The sequence below is a fragment of the Capricornis sumatraensis genome, chromosome 8 (genome assembly GCF_032405125.1).
Source record: "Capricornis sumatraensis isolate serow.1 chromosome 8, serow.2, whole genome shotgun sequence".
NCBI classification, from domain to species: Eukaryota; Metazoa; Chordata; class Mammalia; order Artiodactyla; family Bovidae; genus Capricornis; species Capricornis sumatraensis.
Genome location: NC_091076.1, coordinates 84661430 through 84677266, shown reverse-complemented (window position 1 = coordinate 84677266; position 15837 = coordinate 84661430). Strand labels below are relative to the sequence as shown.

The 15837-nt window shown below is 59.2% G+C and overlaps 1 protein-coding gene across 1 annotated transcript in view; it reads left to right on the top strand.

Moving 5' to 3' along the window:
- MYO15A (myosin XVA) overlaps positions 1-15837 on the top strand; it is a 45647-nt gene that overhangs the window by 4123 nt on the left and 25687 nt on the right. The window contains 25 exon segments of the mRNA XM_068979047.1: positions 1340-1422; positions 1962-2025; positions 2614-2723; positions 3047-3121; positions 3249-3339; positions 5210-5215; positions 5387-5490; positions 5576-5639; positions 6544-6657; positions 7161-7322; positions 8295-8408; positions 8940-8998; positions 9072-9195; positions 10053-10148; positions 10572-10703; positions 11215-11340; positions 12049-12126; positions 12590-12738; positions 12832-12877; positions 13032-13156; positions 13635-13752; positions 14052-14227; positions 14680-14764; positions 15590-15643; positions 15741-15822. Of these exon segments, the coding sequence (XP_068835148.1) occupies positions 1340-1422; positions 1962-2025; positions 2614-2723; positions 3047-3121; positions 3249-3339; positions 5210-5215; positions 5387-5490; positions 5576-5639; positions 6544-6657; positions 7161-7322; positions 8295-8408; positions 8940-8998; positions 9072-9195; positions 10053-10148; positions 10572-10703; positions 11215-11340; positions 12049-12126; positions 12590-12738; positions 12832-12877; positions 13032-13156; positions 13635-13752; positions 14052-14227; positions 14680-14764; positions 15590-15643; positions 15741-15822 (2437 nt within the window).

Below are 15837 nucleotides of genomic sequence, written 5' to 3'. Positions count from 1 at the left end.
GCCCCTGTAGGGTGTGGGGCAGGCAGTTTGTCTGAGGGGTGCCAAGTCCGTACTTGGCTGCCACGCTTGAGGCAGAAAGCGAGCTCCGTGCTGGCAGCCTTCAGTGGAGGGGGGTAGTCACTGGAGCCTCCCCCGGGAACACCTGGGGTGGGCGGGGCATGCAGTGGCCGCGTGTGTTTCTCAGCCTCTGCAGACGGGGCCTGGTGGAGTGGGCGGCCAGTGGCCCAGCCATGGCGACTGGGGCGGCCTGGCTGCTGGGGGGACCCTGGCCCCGGCGGCGGGTGCCTCGTGCCGTGTGGGCCGCAGCATTGCGGGAGCGGGGAACGAGGCGCCCAGGGGTGAGGGGCAAGGATGCCTGGGCCCTCCTCACCCTGGAATATGTGAGTGGCTGGTGCACCTGGGCAGGTGGGTGGGCGGGAGGCCAGGGCCTCTGGGGTGATACATGCTGTGCCCTACTTAGCACGAGGGCTGCCTCCCGGTGTCCCCTTTCCTCACCTCTGAGGGGTGGAGGGGTGCGGGCTGGTTTCAAGAGGCAGGAAAGGCGGGTGCCCAGGTGTGCTCTCAGTTACGAGGGTCACGTGCAGCCCTGGGACAAGTGCTCAGGCACAGCACAGCCAAACATGGAGAGCGCATGAGTGCATGTGCCATGGCCCAGGCAGACATGGCATCCTCAGGTCCAGTGTGCACACTAGATGTGCACAGAGGAGGCCCTGCCGCCCAGAGGGGGCATTGGGACTTTTGTTTTGAGACCCCCAGATGCGGGGACACAGGACACAGGAGAAACTGTCAAATGGAAGTTGAGAGTGTATGCTGCATGTGTGTGCCCCCATCCATGGACCACAGGCCGGCGTGCATGTCCACAGGCACCCTGCAAGACTGCGGAGGCTGGGAGAGAGCCTGAGTGGCAGGCAGTACTGAGCTTGGGTGTGTGTGCATGGCTCTGAGTTTGCTCAGCTCTGATCATGGGATGTGGTGTCAAATGGGAAAGTCCTCGTCCTTCGAAGGGCCCCAGGCAGCAGACATGGATGCTAGTCATCACATAAGCCGACTTGGGCATCACCATGGAGAAGAGGGTCAGCCCCAGGAGCATGTGAGGCAGGAGGCCTTGCTTCTACAGGCATGTGCTCACCTCCTGGGCAGGACCCTTGGGAACGTGTGGAAGCACTGAGGCTGGATGTGGGTCCCTGGACTAAGGGTTGCGTTCCGAGGCGGGGGTCCCGCAGGACCCACCTAACCTGGCCTCAGGGTTCCCTCTCCTGAAACTCGAGTGGGTCCTGGTCGTGTCCAGGCCATGGGGGCCGGGGGCGCACGCACGGCTGACCGCTGGTGTCTCCTCCAGATGCACTCCATCCGCAACCTGCCATCCACGCAGCTCCGCGAGCAGCAGCAAGAGGACGGCGTGGAGGACATGACGCAGCTTGAGTGAGTGCTCCCCATGGTCACTGTGCTCCCAGCCAGAGCACCACCTCTTGCCCAGGGCCCCCTCACCTCCCGGAACATTTCCTCCTCTGCAAAGCGAGGGTCAGGCAGTGTCACAAAAGCCTGACAATTTGGAGGGGCTGTGTCCAGACCCCAGCCCTGGCCTTTACCGGCTAGGCCCAGGTGGTTACTCAGCCTCTCTGCCGTGGTTTCTCACCTGCATGATGTGGGGAGGCTGTTGTGGGGTGCCGGCACAGCGGAGGTATCCCAGATGTGAAGGCTGTGCTGGTCAATATCATTATCCAACCATGGGGACAGCCCTTACGTCTGCTACCTGAGAGTATCCCCACCTCGGAGACATGGGGACAGTGATTGTTATGCCCATTGAACAGATGGAAAAACTGAGGCACAGAGAGGTTAAGTAACTTGCCCAAGGCATCACTGTTGGTGTCAGAGATGGGACTTGAACTCTAACCTCTCTGATGAAGGCCCTGCCCCGAGGGGAAGGTGGCCCCTGACTGCCCCTCTCCATGCCTTCGCAGAGACCTCCAGGAGACCACTGTGCTGGCCAACCTCAAGACCAGATTTGAACGGAACCTCATCTATGTAAGGCCTGGGGCCGGCCCCTCCCTGGGCTGGGATCTGAGGGCTGTGGCTCCCCTGACTCCTGGGGCTGCAGTGGACAGCATGGATTTCTCCTGCCCACCCCAGACTGGAGTTTTTACTATTCAGGCATAGCATGCAAGAGCTGGGAGCACTTAGCACCTAAAGTCCTAGATACAGAGTCTGAAAATAGTGGGTGCCAGGAGCAGAGACCTGGAGACAGGGAACCCAGAAGTATGTGACCCCCCACCAGGGGTCCAGTGGATTAAAGCTTCCAGAGACCCAGGTTCCAGAAGAGGCAGTCGGGGGCGGCCCCACCTGTGAGTGAATGAAGCAGGCAGCAGCTGTCATGGCCATCCTTGCAGCATCGTGGCTGTGGGCTTTGCTCACTCCATCCTTCTCTGGCCTCAGCCTGGTCAGTGCCCGACACTCCACCACCAGAGCAGATAACCCATCAGACTGTCAGGGGCCAAGGTGTAGGCACCAGGGCCAGGCAGCCAGGCATCTGTCCCCACAAAACAGGGATCCCGACTCCAGGAGTAGGGGAGGGAGGGATGTGGACAGGCACTGAGGCCGCTCTCTGCCCAGCAGACGTACATCGGCAGCATCCTGGTGTCAGTGAACCCATACCAGATGTTTGGAATTTATGGGCCAGAGCAGGTGCAGCAGTACAGCGGGCGGGCCCTGGCCGACAACCCCCCGTGAGTGTCTCTGGGGCTGGGAGGGGGGAGAGCCTGGGGTCTCCTGGGGCCCTGTCTGAGCTGGGGGTCGGGGCAGGTGGTGGTGGGCGGCCCAACAGCCTCTACCCAAGCCTGTCCATAGCCCCCTCTGGGCTGCAGGCCACTGTTCTGCAGAACTGCAGGCTCAGTTCTGGACAGGGAGCCTTGCAGGAACATTCTCCTAGGAGTGGGTGTGGAGCAGGACTGGCCACTTGGCTGGGCAGAGTTGCCCCTTGCCCACCCACTGGATGGTTTGGGGGCATGGGGCAAGGCCTGCCCAGGAACCCTTTGGCCTGTCTCTCCAGCCACCTCTTTGCAATCGCAAATCTCGCCTTCGCCAAAATGCTCGATGCCAAACAGAACCAGTGCATAATTATCAGGTGAGCAGGGGTGGGGCTGGGGACCAGCCTCCTACCTGTGTCCTCCCGTGTCATGGCGGGGTCAGAGGAGCCTGGGGGAGGGCACTGTGAGCAGATGGCAGCTCACTCTGCTCCTTTGCCTGGGCAGCGGAGAGAGCGGCTCGGGAAAAACCGAGGCCACGAAGCTGATTCTGCGCTACCTGGCGGCCATGAGTCAGAAGCGGGGCGTCACACGGCAGGTACATCCATCTCTCACCTGCGTGGTTTGTCCATCTCCCCCAGCCCAGCACCCAGGGATGCACAGGGAGGGCTCGTAGGACTGGGGGCTCTTTCTGCCTGCCCTCCCTGGGATTTCCTTCCTGCTCTTGCCCCTCTGCGTGAGCTCTATGTTCCAGCTTCCTGGAGCGGCCCAAATAGAGGCTGTGTGGGCCAGGGGCGCCATCCACACTTCCCGCCTGGCCTCAGCTTCATGGTCGTGAAGGAGGCAGGACTGGCCCGAATGTGTGGGCTGCAGGCAGGAGGTGCTGGGACACTGAGAAGGGCTGCATGCCTGCCTCATGCCAGGCACCAGGAGGAGGACTCACTCTAGATGCCCTCAAGGGGCACCCAGACTAAGGGATAGTACAAGCCCAACCCCAGGTGGATCCTGACTCCTGGAGCACCCCCCGGGTGCGTGCCTGGAACATCAGCCCCACAGGCAGGAATCTGTCTGCATGTGCCTGGTGCCCAGCGTCCACACAAGATCTGGCACTTAGGAGGCCCTCTACAAACATCTGCAGGGGGGCCCAGGGCTGCATGCCTGCCTCATGCCAGGCACCAGGAAGAGGACTCACTCCAGATGCCCTCAAGGGGCACCCAGACTAAGGGATAGTACAGGCCCAAGCCCAGGTGGATCCTGACTCCTGGAGCACCCCCAGGCAGGCCCCCAGACCTCTCTGGGCCTCAGTCCACTCCTCTGTGCAATAGACAATATTTCTGGGACCAAACTAGACTGTGAGTGCAGGGAACTGGCCCGGTCGCCAGGATAACAGGTGTCACTTCTGTGTACCCCGGGCCCTCCTGCTTCACCTGAGAATTCATCCCAAGGAAACAGTGCAGCCAGAGAAAACGCTGCCTACACCACCAAGCTCCGACTGTGGGTCCTCGCTCTTCTGACCCTGGCGTACCGGGCACGCGGCACACCTCTCCCACCCTCAGCTCCCTGATCTGTAAATGGCTGATACTAGCATCTACCTCGTAAAATCATTAACGATGCTGTAATTGGGACGAAGGGTCTGGCATGCAGTAGCTGCTTACTAAGTGGGCACTGTAATTCACTATGCCCTGGTGGCTCTGCTCTTTAACCCCTATTTCATTCATTCAGCAGATTCTTTTTTTTTTTTTTGGCTGCAATGTGTGGCACACGGGAATCTTAGTTCCCAAACCAGGGATTGAATCCGTGCCCCTTTCAGTAGAAGCGTAGAGTCCTAACCACTGGACCTCCAGGGAAGCCCCCTTGCAGATGTTTGTAGAGGGCCCCCTAAGTGCCAGGTCTTGTGTGGACGCTGGGGACCAGGCACATGCAGACAGATTTCTGCCTGTGGGGCTGATGTTCCAGCAGGAGACAGGGGCGCAGGGAAGGGCTGAGGGCTGCAGGGGAACAGATCTCTAACACCCAGCGGCTGACGCAGGCATAGTCAAGGGGACTGTAGTGTTGGGCAGATCGAGGGAGGGGACAGGAGACGAGGATGGGCTGTGCCAGGCCTTCCAGCCCAAGGGGTGGGAGCTATGAGGGGCGGGGGCAAGACCTCACTCAGGATGCAGAGAACCCCAGGTGGGAGCTAGGCAGGGCAGGAAGGAGGCCCTTTCAGGACGCTGGGGCACAAAGACATCCTCAGGGCCCCCAGCCTGGGACCACACCTTGGTCCCTGAGCCCAGACACCTGGGTCTCCGAGGCTCAGGGGTCTGCTCTCACCTGGCGACTCTCCTGCCTGCCAAGGAGTTGGAGGGCTTGGCCAGTCCCTCTATGATTCGAGGCACCCCACATCCTGGGGGAGCCGGTCAGCCCTGTAGGTGACCCACTTCTGTTCTTGTCCCTCTCCTCCTCCTCGGTCCTGGTGGCTCCTGAAGATAAAGGTACTGGGTGTGTGTGCACATGCATGTGTGGGGCAGTGGGGCAGCAGGAGGCAGGGCAGGGGGGCCTGGGCGGCCTCGGGGGCCTTCAGGGAACCCACCGCCCTCACGAGGGGGAACCTGGGCTGGTTCCGCACGCTCCCCACAATGCCCACGTTGTCCTCTGGCACTCAGATCCTGGAGGCCACACCCCTCCTGGAGTCCTTTGGTAATGCCAAAACTGTCAGGAACGACAACTCCAGCCGCTTCGGGAAGTTTGTGGAGATCTTTCTGGAAGGGTGAGTGGGCTGGTGAAGGAACCCACAGAGTCTGTGTGCACTGTGCCAGGCGCAGCCTGACCCCTGACTGTGCCCACCCACCCAGGGGCGTGATCTCTGGTGCCATAACCTCCCAGTACCTACTCGAGAAATCCAGGATCGTGTTTCAGGTGGGCTGGCTCTCCAGGCCTGTGTGTCCAGGTGGGGGGCATGCAGACCCTCGGAGCCTGGCACCTGGCTGAGCAGTGTATCTGTGTATCTGTGTGTATGTGAGCCTGTGGCCCATCTCCTTGTGTGTGTGTATGTATGTGTGTAAGTGTACGTGTGTGTCGGTGTGTGTATGTATGTGCATGTATGTATCTCTGTGTATGTGCGTGTGCATTTGTGCATGTGTGTATATGTGTGCATGTATGTGTGTATCTGTGTGTATGTGTGTATCTGTGTGTGTGTGTATCTGCGTGTGTATATCTCCGTGTATCTGTGTATGTATCTGTATATATGTTGTGTGTGTGTGTGTGTGTATGTGAGCCTGTGGCCCATCTTCTTGTCATGGAAGCACACCAGGCACCATCCTGCTGTAGGGCCTTTGCACAACTGTTCTTTGTAACTGGAGCGCTCGCCCCCAGACACCTGCCAGGCCAAGCCCCTCACCTCCGAATCTTCCCCAGCATGCCACCTGCTCAGGGAAGATCCCCCAGTAAAAATGCAGCCCCTCCACCCACCAGGCCTGCCCACCCACTGCTGCAGCATTTCCTTGCAGAGCACTTCCCCCCACTCCTGGTGGTCTGCCAGGAGTCTGTCTCCCCACCAGCAGGTGGGCTCCACAAGGCTCTGGGGCTCCTTCCACCTTGTGCTTATTTCTCTAAAGTTAAACCCTGCTCAGAGCTCCTTCCCACCAGCATGCCAGATCCCCCCAGCCCTGCCAGTGCCAGGCTGGGGTCACTCGACACAGAGGCGCCAGTCTCACCTGAGGCCCGTGTGTGTGTGTTTGCGGGTACACCTGGGCTTGTATGTGTGTCTGGGGGTCACCCGGGTGGGTGGCTCCCCTCTGTGCACCCACCCACTGCTCTGTAGGCCAGAAACGAGAGGAACTACCACATCTTCTATGAGCTTCTGGCTGGGCTGCCTGCCCAGCTCCGGCAGGCCTTCAGCCTTCAGGAGGCTGAAACCTACTACTACCTGAACCAGGTGAGTGCCAGCAGGTGTCTGAGGGCCCCTGGCCAGGTGCCCCCACCCCATCATGTTGTATGGGCCCAGAGAGCCATGTCCTGATGGACAGTGAAGGTGTTGGGGTCTTGGGGGGTGAGTTCCTTTGCAGTGTCTCATTGTGGCAAGGGGGACAGGTGTCACTGGGATCCAAAACCAAGGTGGGGGCAGCCTACTTGATTGTTTTTCTGGAGCCTGGAACAGAACTCAGCAGCCTGTAGTAACCACACTTCCTTCCAGAGCCTCACTTTCCTGTCTGTAAAATGGGGACAGAATAGTTCTGCATTGCAGGGCATGTGAGGGTTAGTTGAAGGGAATGTACTCAGAGTCTTCAGCACAGGGCCTGGCATGCAGGGCCGCTTGAAGCCCCTCGCCCCTGGGAGTGGTTGAGAGCTGAGAGCTCAGGCCAGGCTGCAGGCCAGGGCAGAGCAGGGACCCCGAGGCCCCCACCCAGGGTCCTAGACCCCCACTCTGACCTTGCCCAGGGTGGGAACTGTGAGATTTCAGGGAAGAGCGATGCGGACGACTTCCGCCGGCTGCTGGCCGCCATGGAGGTGCTGGGCTTCAGCACGGAGGACCAGGACAGCATCTTCCGCATCCTGGCCTCCATCCTGCACCTGGGCAATGTCTACTTTGAGAAGGACGAGGTGAGGCGCCGCGCCACAGGACAGCTTTCTCGGGACATGGCCGTCCACCCCCGCTCCCCGAGGCTGAAAGCTGCCAGCTCACAGCTGGAAGCGCTTGGTCCACAATTTGGGGTTATTCATCTTTTTCTCATTGGTATATAGAGCTCTTTATATATGTTAAGGAAATCTGTAGGAATTGCAGATATATTTTCTGATTTATCATTTATATGTTGACTTTATTTACAGGTGTTTTGGATTTTTTTTTTGCTACAGAGATTTTAAGGATTATTTTCAGAAATTTCATTTATCAAGTTTTTTCTTAAACAAATTTTAGACTCTTCATCATTTTTAGAGAATGATCTCTCTAAAATTATAAAAGCCTTTTTCTGTAATTTTTTTCGAGGTCTCTTAGGGTTTCTGTTTGATTTTTTTAAAATATTTAAATCTCTGGTTCATCAGAAACTTAACCTTAGGAAGGTACAAGGTAGGGATCCCAGGTGGTTGTTTTTTTTAATGGTCATTCAGTCTCCCAACTTGAGAAATACATATTTATCATATGCTCAATTCCTGTGTCCTTTTGTGTCCAGTTCCACACTTTTTATTGTGCTTCATTGATTTGTTTATGAACTATGTGTCTGACCCCACAGTGTTTTAATTATTCTAACTCTATGTTTTACTATCTCATAGAGTCCCTGGAATTCCTACTTCAGAATTTTCCTGGCTGTTCTCACTTGTTTCCGTATTTGTACGTTGTTGTTCAATCGCTTGTGTCTGACTCTTTGCGACCCTGTGGACTGCAGCACGCCAGGCTCCTCTGTCCTCCACTATCTCCTGGAGTTTGTACAAACTCATGTCCATTGAGTCGGTGATGCCATCCAACCATCTCGTCCTCTTTCATCCCTTTCTTCTGCCTTCAATCTTTCCCTTTTTGGGTATGAATTTTATATAAAGAGCTCATCTAGCTCAACAGGCACTCCTGTGGGTGTTTTGCAGACGGACGCACAGGAGGTGGCCTCAGTGGTGAGCGCCCGGGAGATCCAGGCTGTGGCCGAGCTGCTGCAGGTCTCCCCCGAGGGCCTGCAGAAGGCCATCACCTTCAAAGTGACTGTGAGTCCCTGGTGGCTGGGGCCGCTTCATGCCCCATGCTGTGTGGGCCCCCTGCCCCTCTCCCCTGCCTCCCACTCCTGTCCATCTCTGGGTTGGGCCCAGAATTGGGTACCTCAGACCCCAAAGGCGTTACAGCCTCCAGGCCTTTGCATAGCTGTTCCTGTTTTCACACCCACTCAACCTTCCAGACCCAGCACAGACATTGCCTGCTCCAGGGAGCCACCCCTGACCCCTGGCTGGGCCTGTCCCTCCCGCAGCCCTGCCCATTCTCCCTTCCCGAGGTTGACGTCACTATGTGTCTGCTTATACAAGCCCCTGTCTCCCTGACGGTGGGGGCAGCCCCCACCCCACCAGCAAGCCAGGCAGCAGAGAGATGAGGGTATGCGTCCTGCCCCCTGGTTGTGCCTGAGACCGGTCACACCAGCTCCGCGATCCCCGCTCTACGCGCCCCCACCCCCAGTTCTCTGGGGACTTCCCAGAGGTGGTGGCCAGCGCACTGTCACTCAGAGCCCACCTCCCCCCACACCCCAGGAGACCATGAGAGAGAAGATCTTCACCCCTCTGACGGTGGAGAGCGCCGTGGATGCCAGGTGAGGCCACAGCCCTACCTGAGGCCCTCCACCTCCTCACTGTGCCTGCCCCCTCAACACCTCTCTGCTCCAGGGATGCCATCGCCAAGGTGCTGTACGCATTGCTCTTCAGCTGGCTCATCGCCAGGGTCAACGCACTGGTGTCCCCACAGAAGGGCGCGCTGTCCATCGCTGTCCTGGACATCTATGGCTTCGAGGTGGGGCTTCAGGGGAGGCTCTACTGCCATCAGCTGTTCAGGGCCCTCCCCCATTATTATCTCCCTCCATTCACCCACAGCACTTCCTGGGGCTTCTGGGTGCCAGGCTCTGTGGGTGACACCAGGGACCCCAGAAAAGACCAGACCTGGGCACTACCCTTAGGTGCTTCCAGGAGGTGGGGTTCCAGTGGACAGACGTGGGCAAACACATGTGGTCAGAGCCATACCAGAGGCATCCCGGTACTGGGGGAGCCTGGAGAAGATCCCTAGCTGGTTCCTTAAGAGCCAGTCAAGGCATCTGAGGTGGAGAGAATAGTCATGCAAAGCCTCAGGGGTGTGGGGAGCTGGAAGTCATTTGGGGGGTTAGAGTGGGGGACATGGAAAAAGACAGGCAAGATCAGAACAGCAGAAGTGGCTGCTGAGCTTCCCATGGCACCTGTTATGTGCTGGCTGCTGTTTTGAGCTTTTGGCTTGTTACTCACTTAATCCTGACAGTTGCCTGGGAGGTGGGGACTGTCATCCCCATTTTACAGATGGGGAAGCTGAGGCACTTGGGGTAGAAAGTGGCAGACCCAGGGTCAGAACCTAGGTAGAAGGTTCCAGGGCCTGGGCTTCAGCCACTACCTGGGCCACCTCCCATGGTTCCTGAACCACTAGGCTCTCACCTGTGCCCAGAGGGAGCCCCCGAGGGGTCTGAGCAGAGCGTCTGTGCACAGGGTTTCAGCTTGCTAAAGTTGTGGTTGTGGAAGGCGAGGATAAGCCTGCATGGGGAAGGCGGGGTGGGCAGGCCCTGGGTGGAGACAGATGGGCTGCTGGCCACAGAAGTGCAGGGCCCAGCCTCTCTACCCATCTGGCAGGACCTGAGCTTCAACAGCTTCGAGCAGCTGTGCATAAACTATGCGAACGAGAGCCTCCAGTACCTCTTCAACAAAATCATCTTCCAGGAAGAGCAGGTGAGAAGCCTCTGTCCGCTCTCCGTCCTGTCCTGCCAGCTGCTGGGCCTCCTCAGAGACAGAAAGGCTGTGCTGGCTCTTTAAGGACAAACTAGAGGTTGTCCATAGGCCCAGTGGAGGGCGAGGCGCTCTGAGCTAGGGACCAGCATATGCATAGGCCCTGCTCTGGAGGGGCAGGTGCAAGGGTGCTGAGCCCAGAGAAGCCCTCCTGTGGTCCTCCTCACCCTCGCAGGGCCATCCAGGCTGGGGACAAGCAGGGCCCAGAGGTGGTTCGTGTTGTGCTGCCCTTCTGGGAGTGAGCTCCCTGTGCTGGGAGGGGTGCAGGTGGAGATGCCCCAGTTGGGCTCCTATGGATGGTGTCTACCTGGGGGACAGGGCGGGAGGCACTGGGCAGGGCTGGAGGCCGAGGACCAGTGTCCACAGGAGGAGTATATGCGTGAACAGATCGACTGGCGGGAGGTCACCTTCGCCGACAACCAGCCCTGCATCAACCTCCTCTCGCTGAAACCCTATGGCATCCTACGCATCCTCGATGACCAGTGCTGCTTCCCCCAGGTGTGCACTGAGTACGCTGCTTGGGGCAAGCGGCACTCTGAGCCCACGTCCCCACTGGGCCCAAGTCCTGCACTCCACTCTGCTCTGGACTCAGGTCGGGGGCTCAGGACACCCAACCCGGGGTTTCAAACCTGGGGTCATTGAGGCTGGATGGGGGCTCTGGAGGAGGGGCTTTGCCAGCCCGTGAAGTCACAGAAGGCTTCCTGGAGGAGGTGGCCTTGGGGTTGGGCCTCAGATTCTGATTGGAAAACACGAAAGTGGTATGGGTGCTCCGGTCAGTGGGACTAGAGAGAGCAGAGACAGAGGGGCTGAAGGGAAGGCAGCTGGGAGCCCACCCTTCTGCAGGATCCATTCAGGTTGTCCATACTGAGCAGCGGGCAGCCAGGGGAGCAGGGACTTGCTCCTCCTCCCTGTGGCTTGCGGGGCACCAGTCAGGGCTGAAGAATTTGCCACCAGGCCAGCTACTGCATGCCCGGGCCTTGCCTACCTGCTGACTCCTGCCTGTCCCCAGGCCACAGACCACACATTTCTGCAGAAGTGCCATTACCACCATGGCGCCAACCCACTCTACTCCAAGCCCAAGATGCCGCTGCCCGAGTTCACCATCAAGCACTATGCGGGCAAAGTCACCTACCAGGTGAGATCCTGAATGGCCCACACGGCCTCCAGTCCCAGTCCCTGTGCCAGAGACAGTTGGACCTGTTGGCAGTCTGGCCCTGCTGATCCTCAGCTGTGTGATCTCGGCCAAGTCCCTCTACGTCTCTGAGCCTCGACTTTCTCGTCAGAAGAGTGGGAACAATAGTGCCCATCTCCCGGGGTGAGTGAAGAAGTCCAGGGCTCGGCAGATGTGGTGAAGAGGAGCGCCTACCAGTAGTGATCGCTGTTACTACTGTCATCTTGGCTCTTTCCTGCCCTGAGGTGTCTCAGACCAGGATTCTAAGCCTCTGTCCCCACTGGGCCTCATTTTCCTCATCTCTAGAATGGGCACAGGATAGAGTCGTCACTGAGGACGGGCCACGACGTGGACTGGGCATGTGGCTACTGCCCCCTTTCGCCCTCGCCAGGGATTGGAGAGGACAGTGGGACAGGAAGGGGGGAACCATAGCAGGTGGAGGGGTGCGTCCCTCTCAGGACAGACAGGGAGACCGAGGCCTAGGGGGGCAGGGCCAGGGTCCCCTGGGGCCGTGAGTCCCTAACCCACTGTAAGGAGGAAGGGAGAGGAGGGGAGAGGAGTGGAGCGGGCAGTGCACACCCCCTGCGAAGGGTCAGCCTTCCGCCCTGTCTCCCAAGCCGGTGGGGTAGGGTGGGGTCCACACCGAACTGCCCCTCCCCTCCCCTCCTCCAGGTGCACAAGTTCCTGGACAAGAACCACGACCAGGTGCGCCAGGACGTGCTGGACCTGTTTGTGCGGAGCCGGACTCGGGTGAGCGAGCCTCGCTGCCCCGGCCCCCCGAGCACCCAGCCCGCTGTCAGACCCCTTCCCCAGCTTGGTCCAGCCTCTGGCTCACCCCAGCCTATCCCTCCCTGAGGGATTCTCCTACCCCCCATCCTCTCGGCCTCCACATCCCCCCAGGTCGTTGCCAGAGTTCATGGCCAGGTGTGCCACAGGCCCCCTCAGGGCCAGGCGTGGAGACAGTGCCCCATGTTCCCCCACAGGCAGGCCACTTGGAAGGTGTGAGCACCCTGACTTGAGGAGAATGCCAGCCGAGAGGGCATGGCCTTCAGTCAGGGCAGGGGTCTAGCGGTCACTTTCTCATCCCCGGGTCCAGAGACCGATGCCTTTTGTTCTTCCCCTTTTCTTTCTCTCTGTCCATTTCCCTCCTTGTTTCTGCCTCTGGGCCCTTCCCTTCCGTCTCCTGGCACCTTGACCTTGACTGCTGGCCCAGGTGGTAGCACACCTCTTCTCCAGCCATGCCCCGCAGGCTGCCCCTCAGCACCTGGGCAAGAGCAGCTCCGTCTCCCGGCTCTACAAGGCGCACACGGTGGCTGCCAAGTTCCAGCAGTCACTTCTGGACCTGGTGGAAAAGATGGAGAGGTGGGTGTGGCAGGTGTCCCCACCCTGTGACCCTGAGGGCAAGCACCCTCCATCCCCAGGGCCTCACACTGCCCTCCTCTCGACTCTGCCCAGGTGTAACCCCTTGTTCGTCCGGTGTCTGAAGCCCAACCACAAGAAGGTATGTGATGGCAGGGGCCCCTGGGGGAGCCATGCTGTGTGACCTTGGGCGAGTGGCTTTGCCTCTCTGGACCTCCCATCTGCCCAGCCCACCGCAGAGACCATTGCATATGTTTGGGCCAATATGCAGGCTTCCTCTCTGGGCCTTCCCCTAGGAGCCAGGCCTCTTTGAGTGTGATGTGGTGACGGCCCAGTTACGCTATTCAGGGCTGCTGGAGACTGTGCGGATTCGGAAGGAGGGCTTTCCAGTGCGACTGCCCTTCCAGGTCTTCATCGACAGGTACCTTGGTCTGGTGCTTCCTGAGCTCTGCAGACCCCTACCAGCCCCGCATGGCCCCAGGAATTCACAACCCAGGCAGAATAGGGCTGGCCATGCACAGTTGCTCAGATTGTACACTACACAAGACCACCACATACTAGCTGTTACGTGGCAGATATATTTACTACTTTGCATTTTTCATAGTTCTATTATGTATGTGTTGATCCCAAAGAGAAGTGATTTTCATAGCTATTACTAATATGACAAGTTTCCAGAAGATGGCGCGAAAGCATTTTCTCCTACTGAAACCATTTATTATTGTTTAATGCTCTTTTCAAGTAGCCTTGGGACAGAAAGCCCTTTTCTGGTTAGAAGAGACTATGAGTAAAGGCTCTGCTGGGACCTAGGCCTCCCGGAGACAGGGGTTGGGTGGTGACCCTGAGGTCTAGCAGGCAGCTGGATGGGTCCAATAGCCCCACGCTGGGTTTGGGGTCTGCAGGTACCGCTGTCTAGTGGCCCTCCAGCACAACCTGCCAGCCAGTGGGGACATGTGTGTGTCGGTGCTGAGCCGCCTATGCACAGTCACACCAAACATGTATTGTGTTGGTGTCAGCAAGGTGAGTCCTACCCATGCTCAGCCCCTGGGTGCCCTGTGGCTGGAGACTGTGGGCTCAGAGGTGCCCAGGCAAGAGGCCACCCAGCCAAGCTGGGGCATGGATGCTGATCCCACCTCCAGACTCTGCCTGGCTGCTCTCACTGTCCAATTCACCATTCTGCCTTCCCCACCTCTCCAGACTTGGCCGTCCTCCGCCCGATACAGGGCTGACCTGTTCTCTGTCTCCAGGGACTCCTGGGGAGGGCGGGCCCGGGCAGTGCCCGGGGGCTCTCAGCCTCAGCGCTCGCCTGCTGCCCCCAGCTCTTCCTGAAGGAGCACTTGCACCAGCTGCTGGAGGGCATGCGGGACCACGTCCTGAGCCTGGCGGCTGTCACGCTACAGCGCTGCCTCCGTGGCTTCTTCGTCCAGCGCCGTTTCCGCTCCCTACGCCGCAAGATCATCCTGCTGCAGAGCCGGGCCCGCGGCTACCTGGCCAGGTGCAGGCCCAGAGTGGGCAAGGCTCCCTGGGTTTCTGTGGCCAGGCCCCAGGAAGGCCGAGCCTGAACTTGGGTAGTGAGTTCCCCATTCCCAGAGGCATGCACCCTTCCTTTGTGGGAACGGTGATCAGATTCTGTGTGTCCTTCCCTCCTACCCCCCTGGTCCTTGTGACTGGTAGGTAGAAATCCATCCAACCAAGAGGGGCCCCACCCTGCATCTCCCATACTCTGGGACAGACAATAGGCCCTGCCACTCCATTTGCTGTGTGACCTTGGCCAAGTCGCTGCCCCTCTCTGAGTTTGCTTCCCTTTTTGCATTGGGTCCCAGAGTGAAGTGTGGACACTGACACCCCAACAAGGCAGGTGTAGGCATCTCTTCCCCATGGTCACCCATGACCCTTGCCCCCCGGCCCTCCTACTCAAAACCTCTTCTCCTCTTCTCCATGCCCCAGGCAGCGGTATCAGCAGATGAGGAGGCGTCTGGTGAAGTTCCGGGCCCTGGTGCACACATATACGAGCCACCGGCGTTACCTCAAGGTGCTGTAGGCTGGGCTCTCGTCCCTCCCCCTGGAACCAGGCCTGCTCTGTCAGGGTCCATGGGGCGGCAGGGACGGGGAGGAGGCATTTGGCCTGGACAGGCTTGGGTTTGATCCCCGCTTGTCCCTCTCTAACCCTACTCTCCTCACCCACCTCTTGGGGTGTGCAGGGGTTGAATGAGAGGCTGCGGGGAGGGTGTGGCCCGGCACAGGGCTCACAGCAGGGCCTAGTAACCGGGCACAATTCGAATTTGGCGACCCGAGCAGCACTCGCTCTAGTTTTGCCCTTGTCTTGGTGCTGGTCTTGGCCTGTTGTCACATTTCCACAGCCAGACAAACAGCCCCGAGGAGCTGCGTACCTTTCCTGGAGTTTTGTGGGGCAGCAGGGAGGTGCTTCTCTGGTAGCTCCGGGACTGTAGAGAATCCACCTGCAATGTGGGAGACCCGGGTTCAATCCCTGAGTTGGGAAGATCCCCTGGAGAAGGAATTGGCAACCCACTCCAGTATTCTTGCCTCGGGAATCCCCGGAGAAAGGAACCTGGCGGGCTGCAGTCCATGGGGTGTCGCAAAGGGTTGGACACGACTGAAGGACTAACACTTTCCAGGGAGGGCCCCCAGAATGCACCTCTCTGCTGCTGTCCGACATCCTGTGCATCTCTCCTTCCCCAAAGCATCGCTGCTCTGCCCTCTGCCTGAGTCTCTTGCTGTCTTCCTCCCACACCCATTTCTCTGGCCACACCACTGCCTCCCCCGTCTGTGAGGTGGGCCTGGGGCCGCCGTCCCCTCTGCCCGCCGCTGCCCGCCTTGACCATCTGCTCTCCTGCAGCTGAGGGCGGAGCGGAGGCTCCGGGTGGAGGAGGCATGGCTGCGGGAGCAGGAGGTGGGTGTGGGGTCCAGGCGGCTGCGGGGAACAGGAAGGGAGGCCGGCAGGTGGGGGTGTGGCAGGCCTGTCCCCTCACCCTGTGCTGACCCCCCAGGAGCTGAGCAAGCGGCAGGTGGTGGCCGTGGGGCACCTGGAGGTCCCGGTGGAGCTGGCTGGGCTCTTGCGAGCCGTGGCGGGTACGTCAGTGCTGG